At 33.9% G+C, this 21116-nt stretch overlaps 1 protein-coding gene across 1 annotated transcript in view; it reads left to right on the forward strand.

The window, feature by feature from the left end:
- Nucleotides 1-6690: 6690 nt before the first annotated feature.
- The window catches only part of LOC144447499 (synaptic vesicle glycoprotein 2C-like), a 30479-nt gene continuing 16053 nt past the window's right edge, over nucleotides 6691-21116 (forward strand). The window contains exons 1-2 of the mRNA XM_078137541.1: nucleotides 6691-7060; nucleotides 20477-20657. Of these exons, the coding sequence (XP_077993667.1) occupies nucleotides 6691-7060; nucleotides 20477-20657 (551 nt within the window). The remainder of the gene's footprint in view (nucleotides 7061-20476; nucleotides 20658-21116) is intronic.

The following is a 21116-nucleotide window of genomic DNA, read 5'->3' on the forward strand; positions in this document are numbered from 1 at the left end:
AGACACAAGACGTTATGGTTCAATGCATTTAATAATAGGGAGATGTAAAATTCCGATCAAACTGTCAACAGAACTTAGACGGTGTCGTTCGTGCTGATACACTTTCTAGCGGTTATCGTGACTGTATGGTCCAGAATCTCTTTCGCCTAAGGAATCATGAATATTTGATTGAAGTAAATTTGCCGTCTCAACAAAGGAATGAAAGTATTAATGTCGTCAGTAAGGATAGGACTGATGTCGACTCATCGACGACATTGTCGCAAAACTCCCCCCTCCTCTTTGCGGCAACAGTATAACATTTTCAGAGCTGACAAAAATTACTGCTCAGCCTCACTAGAATGATGATTGACTGGTAGGTAAGAAAGGGAATGTCCTGTTAAAAATTATCTCAGGGATACACACAGTCTATGTGACTGGAAAGATTACACGCATTGTAAAATTTGAACACATCGATCAAATATCCTTTGATATCTGGTCTGAATTCAAAGAAAGAAGATTTTCAACAATTTTTTATCTTCTTCCTACTAACACTGTCCTAAAGCATTATTTTGACGACATTCACTTTAGTATATTCTCTTTCAACCGTGACAATAAAAATTGCTTCAATTTGTGGTGAATTTACTGACAGTTCACTGCTGTTCTGCGATTGCGCACTCGACTACAGTATTGTATGTATCGTCATGGGATAGAATTTAAATGTATCCGCAAGTCTAGCATCAAAGGGAGACATTGATATATCGCATAGTTGACTTAAAAAGTATATGTGCAACGGTTGTGAGCCAACATTTTGAAAATGATTACAATCTATTATAAAGATGGTGAATACAATAGTTCTTGGCAAGTATCAGCAACAAAATCATGACGTTGCCGGGCTGTCACTCCAAGCAACTCATTCGCAGCGGAAAACTTCTTCGTAATAAAACGAGTAAGCCTTAATTGCTTTATGTCCCGTGGGATATTTCGACATTTACAGCAACAAGAACCGCAGGCCAAGTACCGGGTACGATGTCTGAAAAAATACAGCCACAGCGCTTCCTCGAGTCATATCCTCTAGGAAGATTCGACAAGCGTACCGGGCCAGGTACACTGAATTTGAATGTGAAAGTAACAACCAAGGGCTCATAAACATGTATAGTTACAATCCCATGATATCCCGGACACCTCACATTTACGCTATCCGTAAGACTACCTGAACGAGAGAATTTAAGCGACCAAATAATATAAAAGATGAGCACGTTATCTGTCCCAGGATGACTTTATAAATATCCAATGTATTTTATTTATTACCCCTTGGGTCAACCCTGTCATGACAACGAGATAACAGCCTTAAGATATTAGCCAAGACTTATAAATATGTCATTGTGTCCAATGTTTCATCCTAAAGTTTGCACATTTAACCCAAGGGGGAAATATTTTAATAATAGCGTTATCTTTTCTCCTTCATAATCTTATCTTCCAATCTGTGTTTATGTATTTGAAAACGCGTAGCTATTACAAGACATGACATGACTGTACGTTCCATACGTAATATTTAGGTAAATAGTAATGTCATAACTCAATGACGTAATATTTAGGTAAATAGTAATGTCATAACTCAATGACGTAATATTTAGGTAAATAGTAATGTCATAACTCAATGACGTAATATTTAGGTGAATAGTAATGTCATAACTCAATGACGTAATATTTAGGTAAATAGTAATGTCATAACTCAATGACGTAATATTTAGGTAAATAGTAATGTCATAACTCAATGACGTAATATTAAGGTAAATAGTAATGTCATAACTCAATGACGTAATATTTAGGTAAATAGTAATGTCATAACTCAATGACGTACTTTTTAGGTAAATAGTAATGTCATAACTCAATGACGTAATATTTAGGTAAATAGTAATGTCATAACTCAATGACGTAATATTTAGGTAAATAGTAATGTCATAACTCAATGACGTAATATTTAGGTAAATAGTAATGTCATAACTCAATGACGTAATATTTAGGTAAATAGTAATGTCATAACTCAATGACGTAATATTTAGGTAAATAGTAATGTCATAACTCAATGACGTAATATTTAGGTAAATAGTAATGTCATAACTCAATGACGTAATATTTAGGTAAATAGTAATGTCATAACTCAATGACGTAATATTTAGGTAAATAGTAATGTCATAACTCAATGACGTAATATTTAGGTGAATAGTAATGTCATAACTCAATGACGTAATATTTAGGTAAATAGTAATGTCATAACTCAATGACGTAATATTTAGGTAAATAGTAATGTCATAACTCAATGACGTAATATTTAGGTAAATAGTAATGTCATAACTCAATGACGTAATATTTAGGTGAATAGTAATGTCATAACTCAATGACGTAATATTTAGGTAAATAGTAATGTCATAACTCAATGACGTAATATTTAGGTAAATAGTAATGTCATAACTCAATGACGTAATATTTAGGTGAATAGTAATGTCATAACTCAATGACGTAATATTTAGGTAAATAGTAATGTCATAACTCAATGACGTAATATTTAGGTAAATAGTAATGTCATAACTCAATGACGTAATATTTAGGTAAATAGTAATGTCATAACTCAATGACGTAATATTTAGGTAAATAGTAATGTCATAACTCAATGACGTAATATTTAGGTAAATAGTAATGTCATAACTCAATGACGTAATATTTAGGTAAATAGTAATGTCATAACTCAATGACGTAATATTTAGGTGAATAGTAATGTCATAACTCAATGACGTAATATTTAGGTGAATAGTAATGTCATAACTCAATGACGTAATATTAAGGTAAATAGTAATGTCATAACTCAATGACGTAATATTTAGGTAAATAGTAATGTCATAACTCAATGACGTAATATTTAGGTAAATAGTAATGTCATAACTCAATGACGTAATATTTAGGTAAATAGTAATGTCATAACTCAATGACGTAATATTTAGGTGAATAGTAATGTCATAACTCAATGACGTAATATTTAGGTAAATAGTAATGTCATAACTCAATGACGTAATATTTAGGTAAATAGTAATGTCATAACTCAATGACGTAATATTTAGGTGAATAGTAATGTCATAACTCAATGACGTAATATTTAGGTAAATAGTAATGTCATAACTCAATGACGTAATATTTAGGTGAATAGTAATGTCATAACTCAATGACGTAATATTAAGGTAAATAGTAATGTCATAACTCAATGACGTAATATTTAGGTAAATAGTAATGTCATAACTCAATGACGTAATATTTAGGTAAATAGTAATGTCATAACTCAATGACGTAATATTTAGGTAAATAGTAATGTCATAACTCAATGACGTAATATTTAGGTGAATAGTAATGTCATAACTCAATGACGTAATATTTAGGTAAATAGTAATGTCATAACTCAATGACGTACTTTTTAGGTAAATAGTAATGTCATAATTCAATGACGTAATATTTAGGTAAAGAGTAATGTCATAATCAATGACGTAATTTCAGTGTCTGGATAGTACCATAACTTAAATGACGTAATTTGTGGAGTTCACTAGTACGTCATAACATAACAGTAAAGAGTAATACGTCATGAACAAATGACGTACTGTATAAAGAAATGCGTCACCAATAACAAGTTTGTGTCATGACTTATTTATACTGCCTTATGAATTTGACCTCAGAATGGTAGCAGGAAAAAATACCCAGTTTCTGGCAACACCAGATCATTCTTAGACCTTCCAACTTCTCAAAAACATGGCATAACGCATTTGGACAACAAGTGTCACGTGATTGTCATTTAGTCACGAGACATGATCAGATCCACAACAATCCAACTTAATATCAACGGCAAGTTACGATTAAATAAATACGTATAATGTTTTTAATAGAGTTAAAGCAAAGAAGAAAACATAATTTATTAGAAAGTTGTGTATGTTCTCCTTTTACTTGTACTATAAGCACAGCTCTTACAAATCTTCTGAGTGGAAGAGACAACCATTGGTAATCATTCTAATTAAAATATTAAAAGATGATAACATTTCAAAAACTTAATTATGCAATACAATAATTGTCAATTTCAAGCCTGATCGCTTAAACAACAGATTGATCATTTAAAGACTTCAAGTTTTAATTAACTAATTAAAAATTTAATGGATGTACTATAGTAAGTAGATTAATGTGTTGATATCAGATTCTAGATTATTGTTCATTTTCATGGTAACTATAGATTTATTTTTTGAGAGTTTTCTATCGCACAGAAATATTCTAGCTTCGATTCACATTTATGTCGATTTTCTATATATTTGAATATATTATCAATTTCATAGATACCTTTCAATCATACAAAAATTTTTTTTATACATTATACAATTAAATAATTCAATATAATTAATTCTATTATGAAGTTTAAATATAGACAGCTCGACGACTTTCTTCGTTTTTGTGCAATTAGGTACATGAAAAGCATATGCAAATTTTTAAACAATTTAATTTATTTTAAAACAATTTACTATATATATATATATATTATATATATATATATATATATATATATATATATATATATATATATATATATATATATATATATATATAGTGTTTAAAGGTAGATACACCCCAAGTACATTGGGAAGGGGGGGGGGTATTGCTAGTCTATCAACCATGCCAATGTACCAACAATAAATATATACAATTTATGTTTTGAACCAAATACACCCCAAGTACCCCAGGAAGGGGGAGGGGGTGGGGGAACTAGTGCTAACCTATCAACTACACCACTTACCAGTGATAAACATACATAATGTATGTTTAAAGTCAAATACACCCTTCCTACCCACAACGTGCCTCAGGAGACTATAGTGCAGTCTATCAATACCTTGATTATTTAGATTACCTCGTCACTTGTGAGATGACATGTATATATTGTCACGCTGTCTATCGGCAGTTATAATGGGGCATACAAAATCTTACCAAGACTTCATTAATCGAATTCATATTAGAATGCAACATGGGTTTATATACATTCGATAACACCATTCATTTTAAACATTACCACGTGAATCTCTTGTATTCAAAGTGATTAACTCAATTTCCGCATGGTTGCCTTTCTTCAGTCAGGACTACTTAGGGCATGCATTGAATAGAATCTAAATTTACTCATTCCAAAAAAAATCACATAATCATTTATGCATTACTAATACGTAACCAGTTTTCAAGTTACAGTGAAGATTGATTCATAATCTGCTAATCGAACCGATATTTATCGGTATTCAAGATTACTTTAAAAAAAAGCAAAGTATGAAAGGTTGTAAGAAAAAACATTCTCATATTGACTATTAAAAAAGATAATTTTTACAGATTTGGTGCGGACTGTGAGACTTCGATAGACATGGTTAAATGTACGTAGCTTAAACAGGGATTCGTGTGGGATTGTGTCATTGAAAAATTACCGTCTTCTTATATATACATACATACATACATACATACATACCGGTGTTGGAAATAAATAACTATGTTACGGGAATTGGGGTTTACGGACGGATTTCTTATTTTCATATTCTTATTTACTTACGACATGTGTAAAACACACTGAACATCGTTATTAAGCTACCAACTGATATTACAGTAGAACGTTTTCCTTTATTAGAAAACTTAATATATATATGCATAAAGTTTTGTTTTGTATGTATGCATTTATGTATGTATGTATGTATGTATGTATGTATGTATGTATGTATGTATGTATGTATGTATGTATGTATGTATGTATGTATGTATGTATGTATGTGTGTGTGTGTGTGTGTGTGTGTGTGTGTGTGCGTGCGCGCGTGCGCGCGCGTGCGTGCGTGCGTGCGTGCGTGCATGCGTGCATGCATGCATGTATGTATGTATGTATGTATGTATGTATGTATGTATGTATGTATGTATGTATGTATGTATATGTGTGTATGTATGTATGTATGTATGTATGTATGTATGTATGTATGTATGTATGTATGTAGGTAGGTAGGTAGGTAGGTAGGTAGGTAGGTAGGTATGTATGTATGTATGTATGTATGTATGTAGGTAGGTAGGTAGGTAGGTACGAACATATATATTACATTTTTAATATAGTATACGTAGTAGATTATAATTTTTGTGTTTGTTTGTTTGTTTGTTTGTTTGTTTGTTTGTTTGTGTGTGTGTGTATGTGTGTATGTGTGTATGTATGTATGTATGTATGTATATGTATGTATGTATGTATGTATGTATGTATGTATGTATGTATGTATGTATGTATGTATGTATGTATAGAAAAAAAACTACCTAGGCTACGGCGATGTAATCATATCAATCTTCTGAATTGCACTTATGGAAAATCCCGACATTTCAACATCGGAAATTATTATTAGACTTTTAATATATCAACTGGGAATAATCCACGTAAAAAGAGATAACGCTTTATCAGACGTAACCAAAAATAACAAGTTGTAAACTGGATGTGGCCCTTGTGGGTTTTCATCGAATCTTTTTATTCTTTAGTTTTCTCTATTTATTATTCATTACATGATAATATGCCCAAATGTCATTAGTTAGTATCTCAAATCAGTTAGGCTTGGAGCTCCCTCAGTGTGCAGCATCGAGCTGTAAATTTACCGTGTGAACCAAAAGGTGAGCTTCACTCGTATATCCAAGATGGCGGAGGGAACTGCAGAAGATCTGCAGCTGATCGAAAAGGGAGATTCGCCGTCGAGGACTTACTCGACCGAGGACGATTTCGATATTCCCGGGGACGTGGGAGAGGAGCTTCGCGATGCTGAATCGTTGGGTTCGGGACTTCGAGAAGGACTGAGAAACGAAGATACTATTGGAGGCGACTATGCTTTAGCAGAAGCATACGAGAAAGCGATTGATGAAGTCGGGTTCGGAAAGTACCAGGTCGCTCTTTATTTTGCCATCGGTTTCGGACTGATGGCTGACGGCGCTGAAATTTTCATAGTCGGATTTATAATACCTAGTGCTGAAAGAGATCTATGCTTGAATGACAGGGAGAAAGGATGGCTTGGTAGGTGGTTAAACATTAGCTTTCTGTGTCTTTTCCATGCATGCTTTTTGTCCCCCCTGCGCGCTCTGATAGAAAGTCGTAGAATAGTAACACTGCGTTGCATAGAGCAACAATATACAAACCGTTCCTTGGCACCCGATCCATCGTCTGTATAAGTGACATGCAATTTCCGTTGGGATTTGCAGCCTAATCTAAAGAACATCTAACATTCCTTCGAGAATATCAATCAATTTACACAATCCTTTCCCGGCTATGTTTTTCCATTTTTAAAACTATCAAACATAGCTTTAGGTCTAGAAAAAGCGTTGACAATTCGAATACACTTTTGTGTGAGAAGTACATTTTGTACCGATATGAAGATGTGTGAAAATGTCCATATCTTGTGTGAGATTACTCATGTAGAATTCACGGATCAGACAAAAACCGTCATTTGTTCATTACATTTTAATACACTGTATACATTAATAACACGAAGTGTACATCTCATGTACTTACACCGACGTGTACACACGCACACACACACACACACACACACACACACACACACACACACACACACACACACACACACACACACACACGCACACACACACACACACACACACCACACACACACACACACATATATATATATATCTGTGTGTGCACGTGTGTATGTATGTATGTATGTATGTATGTATGTATGTATGTATGTATGTATGTATGTATGTATGTATGTATGTATGTATGTATGTATGTATGTATGTATGTATGTATGTATGTTGAATTGAATTGAATTGAATTGAATTGAATTGAATTGTTTATTCACCAGATATAAAACAGGATAACATTTTTATGTACATTTCAAAAAGGAGGTTGATTGGATAATATATCTGGTGAGGGCCACAGAAATAGTTCGATCTGAACTAGTCTAGTCTGTGACCCTGACAAAATAAATATAGAAGAAAAAAAAATACAAGTGTGTAACTGGGCAACAAAAACTAAGAACAGAAAGGGATATCTACAAATACGAAACAATGATTGTACAAAATATTTACATGTTTCAATAATTTAAATAAAATTTATACTAATAAGAGAAAAAAAAATACATGTCATGTGTTTTCTATGAATTACTCAGGTGAGCCTTTAAAATTGATTTGAATCTATTCCTATCAGTGATGTCTTTAATGTGTCTTGGTAATAAATTCCAGTGATGAGTGGCTGCATATCTTATACTGTGTTTACTTTGTGTTAGGTTAACTTTGGGTACGTAGAAATTGCGATGTGTAGCGGAACGAGTAGAATAGGAATGTGAAATTGTATCCAAATAGCGATTTACATCATGGGCAAAGTGATTGTGTAACAAATCAAAAGTAAAGAGGCAGGTGTGAAATGAACAAAGTTTATGAATTGGTAAAATATGTAGCTGTTTGAATAAAGGGTCAGTGTGTGCACGAAATGTTAGTTATTACAGAACAGTGTCTGGAGTAGAGTTAGGGGGTTTCTCCCCCGTTTATGACATAGACCTCTACCGTTTAGCTACTAGATGATGACAGTTATTTTACATGTGTATTTGGTCAATGTTATACATTTCTTCTTATCCTGTCAAAGTTTCTTATATAAAGCAACTGGCATCATCACTCTACTTAGTGAAACATTAGTCAATAACTCAAATCAAAACGTCAATAGCAATAATGCGCTCGTAGAGCATTTGATGACGTCATTGTTGTGCGTTAGAGAAATTACGTCACTCTTACAATTGTATACGTGCAGGTGTGACTCCTGCTATAGGGTATCACAGTGGTTTAGAATGTAAGTTGAAGATTTAAATAACTCTTCTAATAAAGTGACGAATGGATAAAAACTGATAATTCGGGACTGCAGCCTTTAATGAATGTTCCTAGGAAATATCGATGACAGATGTCTCTTCAATTGAAAGTAACAGTCGGCTTCTGACAATGGCGTATTCCTGTTCACCTCAAGAAATGCCGTTCAGTACGCTTTAGTAATACCGCGGCCCAATCTGACTTGCTGAATTGAATTAGTTCAAGTTAATGTACTGTGTATGGCATTTAGAAAATAACCTGCATATCAGGATTGTAAAACTCGTCGAGGTTGATGTGAAATATAATGGCGCCAAATTGTCGTGTAAAATCAACCATAGTATTGTAGCGACGTCTGCTATATTCTGTAAAACATAAAAGACTCCCACTCGTCAAAATCCGTCAGTACTGGTAAAAAAGCATTTTCTAAGTTATGCAAATGATTGCTTTGGGTTGCGTTGTAGAGATTTCCCACCTGGACATCAGATGGTTAGCAATCATAATACCAGTAACGTGTCTCACCAGGAAATTATATTAAATGCCTTACTTAAGCTTATTCACCACGTGTTATTACCCGCCAAAACGATATTTCGAAAAATCTTATTTTTGAAAACTTTAGCCAAATTTAAACTTTTAATTTAGTTTATAATCGAATTAGATATTTATATGAACGGAATAATCTCAGAATATTGGTAACACTTGCAATAAGATTTAAGAGCTTTAAACTTGTTCACCATCCGTAATTTCCCGCCAAAAATATATTTTGAGAAATGGTCATATCTTTGGAAAATTTCTTCTAATTTCGGCCGCATTTTAGATTGTAATCGTACAAGATAATTTTCATGAACGGATTCATGTCAGAATATTGATTGATTGATTGATTGATATCACACATGTAATTAAAGTTGAAAATTAGAATTTGTTGTTTTTATCAAATATGGCGGGAAACTGAGGAGTTAGGGTATAATTTCAATATTTTATCTTGTTATACCATTATGTTTCGTGCATGGCAATGTGTTTTGTATAAAAGGACGACACACATTCATTATCATTTAAATGTCAATTTAATGTTTAATAAAAAGTCGCTTTTATTATCAACATTACTGTACAATTATCACATAAATCTGAAAGAGTAAAATATTGATCGTACGGAATCGTGTCCCGTTATCAAAATGGTCTGGTCGATATCATTTCTCGTCACGACATTTTTTTCGATATGATTTTCGTGTTGTTCATTATGAACATAAATCTAATACGCTAATGTCCTACTTACAAACGCCATCTTGTTGGAAGACATGCCTGATAGGTTTGAAATATCGCAGATGTTTAAAATGATGATAAAACGTTCTAGCCATACGAAAGATTTTAATCTTGATTCTCATAAATGACATTAAGGTCATATGTAAATTAGTTCAAGGTGAGTACCATCGATATCAATAATCATTATGTTCACTTTGAAGACATCACAGAAGGATTAATCACTGGAGTTTTCTGTAATGGCATTTTTGGAAGCTGGAGATAGAGCTGCAAAATCGAATCGTCGTAAACCACATATACCAGCCTCTTTTACGGCACCGTCAAGATTGACATTTCGCAGTGTCGCCGAAGAAATATTAGCTCTGGTTAGCGAGAATGAGAAAATCGACCATGTTTTGCTTCATTGTAATTTCAGACATGGCATGTAGTCATTCAAAGACTGAAAATAATTGAAATACATTTCTTTCGGATGAAGGTTTTGATTCTGAAACTCAAAGGAAATGTATGTATGCATAGATGTAACTATTAGCCGACAAAACTATCCATTACACATACATGAATAAACTTCCTTACAAATTCGATCTTCATTCAATTTTTATGGATCACGTGATACCACATTGTCAAAGAATGAACGTCGTCACCCTGTCGCCTGCATCTTCGAAATGGCACGTGACATAATTGACATTTTTCATTGTCAACGCGACGTGCCTCACGTTCATCTCAAACAGATTTCCATAACGCCATGTAAAAGTAGCCCTGGTTTCATCTCGTTAACGTCTGCCAAGGCTTAACCGCTCATGTACTAAGTAATTTCCAACCGAAATAATTTCACCCAAAATAGTTTTATAGTAAATATTTCTCAAATGTATATTTGGATTTAGTCTTGGATGGTAGATAGCATCTTAATGTATGCGTTTACACGAAATTTTGGCTTAAAAGCGACCAGTTTCAGCGAAATATTGCATATAATATTCTGTCATCTGTGTATTCGTCTGAGAGTGAAATGGTTAGGGATATTTTTCAAGTGGTTCTAATAGCCCTTAAACATTTTTGTGTACGAGATGGAATACACGACATTAAAGTGAAAGACCGGCGTCTGGTTTTTAATAGCGTTTTGCTGTTGTCACTTATTTTCTTTGTTCAATATCGAACAAATTAACCCTTGCCTAGCCTTCAGGTCACCGAGGTTAACTCGAAACTCTAATGCAAAACATTCTGCGCATGTGTGTAATTAACACTCGTCAAACTGGATAGTGTGTTGTTCGACGTCTTGTTCTAATCACGAGCGATGACCGATGCTAGCACGGACTAGTGACAACACCCACCGTCAAGGGGATGTCGGAAGTAATTTATTATTGCGAAAAAATGATAATTTTTTGCACATACTTGTAATTTCTTTCAAGTTGGCCTGCTGTTATATTAGCTAAATCTATTCGAATACAATGTCAAATTATAATGTTGAGTGAAACCACTGCTGGGTCCTTCTGGTGACACAATTTAGTATTACGTCACGTAATTTAAAAAAAAGGCTGTGTTATATACCTAAGGAAACATGTATATAAGGGGAGAGATTGATAGTTCAATGTAGGATAGAAAAACTAAATTATTTTACTTTGGGGATTGGGTGGGGTTTTTGAGCCATTTTAGTTCTACTTTTAATGGCTCTGTTTTTACCAATATTTCTAAAACATGTCATCAAATTAGGAAATGGAATAATTTTCGCTATATAAAATGCATGGCACTAAAAATACAGTAAAATGTCACCAAAAGAACCACTTCTACTCACTTCATACTGGCTTTCTATTTATAGCACTACATACTACTACATGCTGATTTGAAATTGATTGTGCGGTCTGGATTATTTTCAATTTTGGCCAATTTAGTTAGGTGTGTGTGTGTGTGTGTGTGTGGGGGGGGGGGGTGAGGCCTAACTAAAAGAATTTAGGTTTTTATCCTACATTGAACTATTAAGTGTAATGTCCTGTAGTTACAACTGAGTCATTACAAATGAAAGCAAAAATACAAGTACTTGTAATTAATTGTTATCACTGAAGACTTTCAAGTCTGACTACTTGTATTTTGTTTTCATTTCTAAAGAGTCGACCATTCTCGAAGACCAGATCTCTGTTGGCATTCTACTTCCCGCCGCCGGATCAGGTGCGTCCTGGACGGTCGGTGCCGTGGAAGTAGTTGTGGTTTACGACAATGAGAGTCGGCGTGTCTGAAGTTTTGTCCCTACAAAGTAACTCAGTTGTCTACCCATGTTGTATGAATACATTTGTCACACAGTTTGAGCGAGGTTAGGTGAAATTGGATGTAAAAATTGATTCTTGGCTGTTCTGTTCTACAAGTCGAACATATTAGAAACGCAATTCTGTCATTTATGTAACTTATAAAAACCATAAATGTATATTCTCGCAAGCCAAAACACATATTTCTACTGCAGCAACGATGCGTGCTTGGACGGTGCCGTAAAAGAGGCTGTGGTTTATTACGACGATGTAAATGTAATGCTAACCATAAAATTAATGTAATAATTTTTAACCACAAATGTAATGTTCATTTATGGGTTTTAATACATTTCTGGGTGGGCGTGGTAGCTAATTTCATAGAACAAAATGATTATTCTTTGTGAAATGATATCAACTTCAATAATACTCCCACGTGGATATCGATGTTGTATAGTGAACATGTTTTTTAAAGTGGCCATTTGGATGAGAATTTGGTATATATTTTGGATTTTGAATTGATAAAACAATTTTACTATGTTTTTCTACTTGAAAAAATGTGTGAAACAACATATAGCAAGCTTGTAACCAAATAAATTTCAAAATTAAAAAAGTGTCTAAAATGTTTGTTACTGTAGCATTTTGACACACTTTTTAGCTTTCTGCAATTTGTTGAATTCCAATATAGACTTTATCGATACTGTTTCACATTCAGTTTCAAGTAGCAACAACTTGGTAAAGTTGTTTAAAAACTAAAAATCCCAAGTAATACCAAATTCTCAACCATATGGCCACTTTAATGCATGAAAACAAACTTTGATTTTTTTTCTGAATTGTTAGTATAGTACTGTAGTGTATGGAATCGAACTACTCGCAATAACTTTTTCTTTTCGATTAACTAAAACATCTTTATTTCGATTACTTTGTGCGGTCCGCCATCTTGTCGACATATAAAGAGAAAATGTTATTTTAAATTTGTGACAGACCAAGGGGACACAATGTACTTGATTAAATATACAGATTTTCAAGTTTTGTTTCATCACCTTTATGCCTTGCATTCACATCGTAAAACGAGTCACGTGTATACATTAACACAGTTTGATCATCTGAGGCTTGTCACACACTTCAGGCTATAGAGATTGTTCGCCTGCATAAATAAACGATTTGTAACGTCTCATAAATACAGCTGGAACTGTCTCTTTCCTGTTTTGGATGATCGCTTAAAACGTAGCAGTTAGCCGAATCACACTTGCGCCTCGGGGTCCCACGCTACTGAAACCCAGCTACGCTCAAACAAAACTTTGTTTCTCGGTTGAAATTTACATGATTAATGACAGACTTTTTTGCTAGTGAACTCTGGCGCCATGCAAATACGCGACGCCAAATTCAGAATGGGTAAGAGCTTCCATACTAATCAAGACATGACGCATAACGTTTGTCAACAAGAATCACTTCACCTGGACATGCGTATGATGAACGCCAACATGAACGCGACTATACAGGATATGTTTGTATGACATTATATACCATATATCATATGTCTTGGGCTATATCTATCACATCAAATATATATTTTAGGTCGAATCATAATGTCAAGTGGGATATATAGGAGAGATTATGACTGCATTACGTTTTTCTGTTTGTGAATGCTGATAAGATTTGGCCTGATATCTCTGTCACGATTCGATGGACAATATCCCCATTGGTGGTCGTAAACTCCCGGTCTTTTTATATTGTTAGTTGCTGTTTTTACGTTAACAGTCCATAGATAAGTTACATACATATACATTGTGTATGTCTCACACCTAAAGTAAATAAAGGAAAGGTGATATTAGAGCTAAAGTATATACAATAAAACACCCACAAGTACCCTGCTAATATAATAGTGTGAATTAATATCTGAATGTGTGTGTGTGTGTGTGTGTGTGTGTGTGTGTCTGTCTGTCTGTCTGTCTGTCTGCCTGCCTGCCTGCCTGTCTGTCTGTCAGTGTATGTATGTATGTATGTATGTATGTATGTATGTATATATGTATGTATGTGTGTGTGTGTGTGTGTGTGTGTGTGTCTGTCTGTCTGTCTGTCTGTCTGTCTGTCTGTCTGTCTCTCCATCTGTCTGTCTCTCTGTAGTAAATTTGACTCTTTGAACAAAACAAAACCTCAGGAGTAGTCGTTTACCTTGTACATTTGCAAAATTTATTCACTTACTATATATTTAATTACGAGGCTGTTGATAACCAAACGAAAGTGTGTGTCTGCCTTAAAGTGGCTGAATTGGGTATTTATTTTGGATTTTTAATTTATAAAACAAATTACACCTACTTGGAAAATCAATGTGAAACAACATTGACCAAGTCTGTGTTTGACACTCAATACATTGCAAAAAGCTAAAAAATGTGCAAAAAGTTTGTTATTGTACATACAATAACAACAACAATTTTACACATTTATTAATCTTTTGCAATTCATTGAGTTATAAACAGGGACTTGACATATGTTGTTTTACATTGATTTGACAAGTAGGACGCCATAATACAAATGTTTCATAAATTAAAAATCCAAAATAAATACTAGTATCAAATCCTCATCCATATGGCCTCTTCAATATCTCTTTATAGGTTCAAAATCACATGTTGACAATATTTATGAGAGTAAAATTGGGGTGTTGAAGACAATATTCTAGAACGTGTATGGTTTGATATTTTATGCTTCTAAATGGGCGCCAACATGGTTGTTCTTACTTTCAAAAAAGTACCCACCGTGGGAGGGGAGGATACCACCTCCCACACCCTCCCCACTAGCGATCGTGTGGGGTGCTGTTTCTGCCAAAAATCAAGATTGAAGGGGAAACCCTGCCGGCAAAGCATGTCCAAGTATATAGGCTACGGCCCAATATTAATTATGTAATGACAACCCCAAAAAAAAAAAACCCAAATATAAAAATATGTATAACCCTTGAGGTGGGAGGGGATTACGAAAATGTTGGGGTTCATTTCAGAGGGGGCGATAAACTTGGGGGGGGGGGCGCTTCGAAAATGTTTTGACCAAATATGTTCTCCTCAGGCCCCTCTCTGCCATAAATTCTGCTCGTTCCATTAAGTTACACCACACCATCTTATAATACCATCTTACCATCTTAGCACCACATCGCATCACAGCACAATACAGCACAGGGCAGCACATCACATCAAATTCAGTGCAGGATGCAGGCCTCGGCTGTTATCTCACATATAACCAATGTCGTAAAAAAAGATGTCTCACCAGAGATTACCGTCCAATTAGATTCTAGACCGTAATGGGTTACATGGAGACGAGTAACTGATAATGGTATTTTTGTATTTTCACCGAACAGATTAGACACCTTCTTTTAATTTCCACCTCGAGTTTAACACGTTCCACTTGACTGCATCACCCGTGTATCAGCATACCAAACTCCCAATTTGCAACGTAAGGTGCATTTAAATGTGTGCTTTATGATTGTTGAACACATAAACACAACGTCCCTTTAATATTATGAAATACATGAACTATAGTTGCACATAGACCCTCCACCGTGGAGACATCAACAATGACAACGTCGCTGGCAGTGGCTGAGAAAACGACAACAACAGCTCATCAGATATGTTTACTGGGCCACATTAATATTGACTCATTTGGCACCTTGCATATAATTAAAGTGGCACAAGCCGAGTTATAATTACTCGGCTGAAATTCTTATATAAAACTTTGTTTAAACTATTCTATCTTAAAGTTAATGTTGATACATGCCCTCAATAACATCAAAATCGTCTCCTGCCATTGTTAGTGCAGTTGATGACGTAATAGTTCTTTTTTTAAATCTTGGCTTGATTTCAATGCTCCAACTAGAATTTTACGGAATCGGCCTGTTTTTAGGGAGAGGCAAAGTCGCATAATTATTAGTAAACACCCTCCTTTAATTAAAATCATGATGTGTTTCAAAGAAACTGTACAGAGTAATTCATCAATTGGTATATTTAGCGCTATGCCATGTTTTAAGAATTTACTTCGTCAGATTGTTTAAATTAACGTGTTTTGACTTTTTTCTCAGTTGATGAGTGTAAGTGTGAATATTGTAACGTGATATACGTTGTTTCTATTTTAGGTGTTAATTTGTGTTCCATCTTCCCATTCAAGTGCATTTCTGTTGTGTTTGTCTTGTACAATTTTATTGTTGGAGCCTGTTAATGGGACTAGTCCCATAGGTCATCCTTGGAAGTAAATAAATAAATAAATAAAAATAAATAAATAAATAAACAAATAAATAAATAAATAAATAAATAAATAAATAAATAGGGGTTTCCATGATATTTTAATATACATATACAAATTATATGCCATCGAATTGTTTATTGTATATTTAATTCCTGAATGCCAGATTAAAGTCCTGTCAATCGTAAGTGATGGCTAAGTATGCTGTAGACATTAGAATACTATAGGTACCATTACATATGCAACACAATTTACCACCTAAAACAGAATAAACCCTCTTTGGTAAGGTCTAAAAAAATGTTTGGTTGCGGTTACGCGACCCCACCTAGTTTTTCACTGCCGATTCTGAACTTTTTTCACAAATAAAATCACAGAAAATTGTGAAGTCTCGCGAAAACTAGTGGATGCGGAAACTGACATCAACTTACTAAGACAATATAAAACAGTTTTTCCAATCTGTAATGGATGTCCATCTGATGAGAAGAAACCAATAACACAGAGACAATTTGGAAAACAACAGAAAACATAACTACCTGATGAATTAGACACTCACACATGAAGAAAACATGTATAATAAAATGAAATAAAAAATCTACCTACCCCCACCTATTCTAAAATTGAACGTAATCAGAACCACACAATTGTTTTTATTAGGCTTAAGTATTTCTTCAGTAAATAGAATTATACTACAGGTATTATTAGATATGTAGCAACAATTATCACCTAAAACGTATAATCCCTCTTTGATAATTTCATCATTTACTTTGAATAAACTGGGATAGTGTATAGTTAAGTGTTATTTTCCTAGACGTGACGTCTTAGAAGTCAAAAGGTGAATCTCTTAAAAGCCATGGAAATAAATGTACATTGAGAATCCATTTATTATGTTGATATCCAGTGGACAGCTGTGTCGTGGTGATCTTTATTCTAGTAAGACGTGTCTATCACACCTTTTATATGTCCATAAAACTAGTGCATTGTATTAAGACAAAAACAGGAAGCGACATCATCCCTATTAGCTACACGTATATTTTAGTAATATCTTTCCACGTAATTATAAAATGGATGACAAAGAACTTTTTGAATATCGACGAACAAATGGTGTACTGTGTCGTGACATCTGCAGGCATGTTGCCATGGCAACTTGTGGATTAAGGCAGAATGCACCTCAGGGACAGATTTCACTGAAAATCAAAGTTTTTCAAATCTCTTTGCCATATGATAGCGTGTTCCTGGGCCTTCTGAAATACTGAAAGAAGTTTGGGGTTCACTATCTTGTTTTCAAAGAAATCTTTTATTTTCTCACAGAGTTAACACAGTATTAGACTCTAAACTGACTGAATAATTATATCGTTTGTATCTGACTTTCGAAAGTCCTTGCATTGGACAATATTAGAACAACTATTGTGCCCCAGTCAACTTAGCTCTACAAATGGGGACCTGTTAGGATAGAGAGTATATTATGAATGTTATTCTATAGGCTGAAATGCATGCTGTCCAGGAAGTTGGGGAATAAATGTTGTTACGTTATATAGGTACGTGCCAGGGGTATCATAAAAGTACATTGAGCACAGAGTGAGAAAGTGATAATTAATAAGTAATAAGAACTGATAATTTTTTTATACAAAATGGCGACAGACCCTGTGGTTTCACCAACTTCGCTGCGTTTATAATGAAAACTGCATATTGCATAATCTTATAGTGTCAAAGGCTTTAGAAACTGTAAAGCATTTGTCATGTCGCTGCTGTCCCTGTGATATGACTTCATACGACTGATATACATTGATTTTCACCAATGAGGAATGTATTATATTTTTGATTTATCCTATTTATAAAAGAGTGACGTGTATTTTGAAAATGAAAACAACAGACACACACACACACACACACACACACACACACACACACACACACACACACACACACACACAATCTGAATCTGTAGCACATAAATTAGAATTATTGTTCCAGTACTGGTACGTGATGGAGCATTGATTGATTGACTGGTCACGATAACCATGGCAACTGAAAGGTGTCTTAGTACCCATAAAAGATCTAGACGTGGATAACAAACATTAAATAAATTCCTAGCCACCGATAAAGATCTATAAAGTCAAAGAAAGCAAATAGAATAATGACAATTTTTTTTGTAAAATGTGACGTTTACTTTAAATGATATCATCACAGGATATGTATGTTGTTCTATTCATTGAAACAGTCAAAGACTTCATTTTGTAAATACTCACCGACAGATATATATTTCATTGAATGTACAGCACGTATAGAGAAGTTGATTTATGGGTGCGTTTTATCTACAACTAAACGTGTTTACCCTGCCATGCAGCTCAGCTACATATCATGACTATGTCGTGTGATTAACATCTTTAAAAGTAGTGCAATTAACATCTTGTGATTAACATCTTTAAAGTAGTGTAAAAATCCTTACGTCTGTGATATTTTGGTAGAATCTATAAAAAACACTGCAATTTATAAGAGTTAATAAACATTCGCACAGCCAACAATACATCGTCCCTGTACGTTCTGCTGCTAAGATCCCTGAAATGCCAAAGAGATAATGTACTTATCTTGTGTATGACCTAATTTAGACGAGAATGCTAAAAAGCGAAAGTGAGAATTAGGAGTGAAAAGCGCATATTTCCCCTCCACTGTGGCCACTCAAACATGTTACCAAGGCAACATGTCGTTTGATCGTACTTTCAAAAAAAAAATAAATAAAGATATCTTTGACTGCCACTTGAGTTGATAATATATTATCTACAGTTATGTATCTCCGATAGGGACGTTTCCTCTCTACTGACTTGTCGTACTAATTTCAATTCGATCAATGAAGCATGGGGATCACTTAGTGTAATTAGAATGTACATGTTGCGTTCGTTGCCATGGTAACCATCCCGTGTTAGGTGAGCGCACCTGATACTCAAACAAGTTGATGGGAATGACTGAAGTTTGACCTGTGTTGGTTATATTTGACTTTTTTTCTTTCAGACAAACGTGAATATCAAATTATTGTACATTTTGTACTTTTAAAATTAGAATAACGTTTGTTGATACACAACCTACTTGATGTTACTTTTTTCATGCGTAACTGCGTCTCGACAGCTTGATTTTTGCCTTGCTAACGACAAAATGACGATAATTACTTTGTTTATTTCATCATGTAAATTTGTTTATTTCATGGAAATTAATATATTTAAATTTCCCGTGATCATGTGTATTTCATGTAAATTTCAAGATCGCATATATCTGTATAACTATATATGTCTGACACTGTACACAAGATGGATCACACGGCATTTGAGGAATGGTACCGGTATTCACGGAGATGTGAAATAGACAAATTTAGATGAAATAGACAAGTTGACATGAAATAGACAAGTTGACATGAATAGACAAATTTACCTCAGATAAATTTACATGACGTAAATTTAAATGAAATGTACACATTAACATGAATTGGGTAGATTTACATGAATTGGACAGATTTACATGAAAAATATTACATTATATAGATAAAAATTTACATAAAATAGACTTATTGGCAATGAAAGATAGATGTAATAGCTACTTTATAGTGACAAATTTATATGAAATGTATAAAATTAACATGAATTTGACAAATTGATATGGAGTGTACAAGATTAAATGATATAGACTAATTGGTATGATATACACTAATTGACATGATATAGACGAGTTGACATGATACAGACTAATTGGTATGAAAAGATAGGTGAAATAGACATTGTAGGTAGGGTGACAATTGTTTATAAAATGGAAAAAATTAACACAATTTTGAGATAATTACACGAAATGTACAAATTTACATGAAATACACAAATTTATATAAGATAAACTAACACTATTTATGTTATTCGTTACAGGTGGTATTGTCTTTGTCGGTATGCTAATTGGGGCGTTGATATGGGGTTCCCTATCCGACAAACTTGGTCGAAAGAAATGTCTACTGACTGCATTAAATGTCAACGCTTTCTTTGCCATTGTATCAGCATTTGTCAGAAATTATGGATTATTTCTATTCTGCCGACTAGCATGTGGTATTGGGTGAGTATCATCCGGGGTATCATCATCACAAATCGACATCTTATCCCAAATATTAATTATCAACAATAAATGAAATGAATACACTTTAAAGTGGCCATATGGATGAGAATTTGGTATTTATTTTGGATTTTTATTTGATAAAACAGCTTCACTATGTTTTTTTACTTGAAAAAATAATGTGAAATAACATATACCAAGTCCATGTACATAACTCAATACATTGCAAAAAGTGTAAAAAGTTTGTTATTGTACGTACAATAACAAACATTTTACACATTGTTTAATGTTTTGCAGTTTATTGAGGTGTGAAAATGGACTTGGTATATGTTGTTTCACATTATATTTTCATGTAGAAAAACATAGTGAAGCTGTTTTATCAAATAAAAATCCAAAATAAATACCAAATTCTCATCCATATGGCCACTTTAAAATTAGATTAAAGTTATCTATATTTGGACA

This window comes from Glandiceps talaboti, chromosome 16 (genome assembly GCF_964340395.1).
Source record: "Glandiceps talaboti chromosome 16, keGlaTala1.1, whole genome shotgun sequence".
NCBI lineage: Eukaryota > Metazoa > Hemichordata > Enteropneusta > Spengelidae > Glandiceps > Glandiceps talaboti.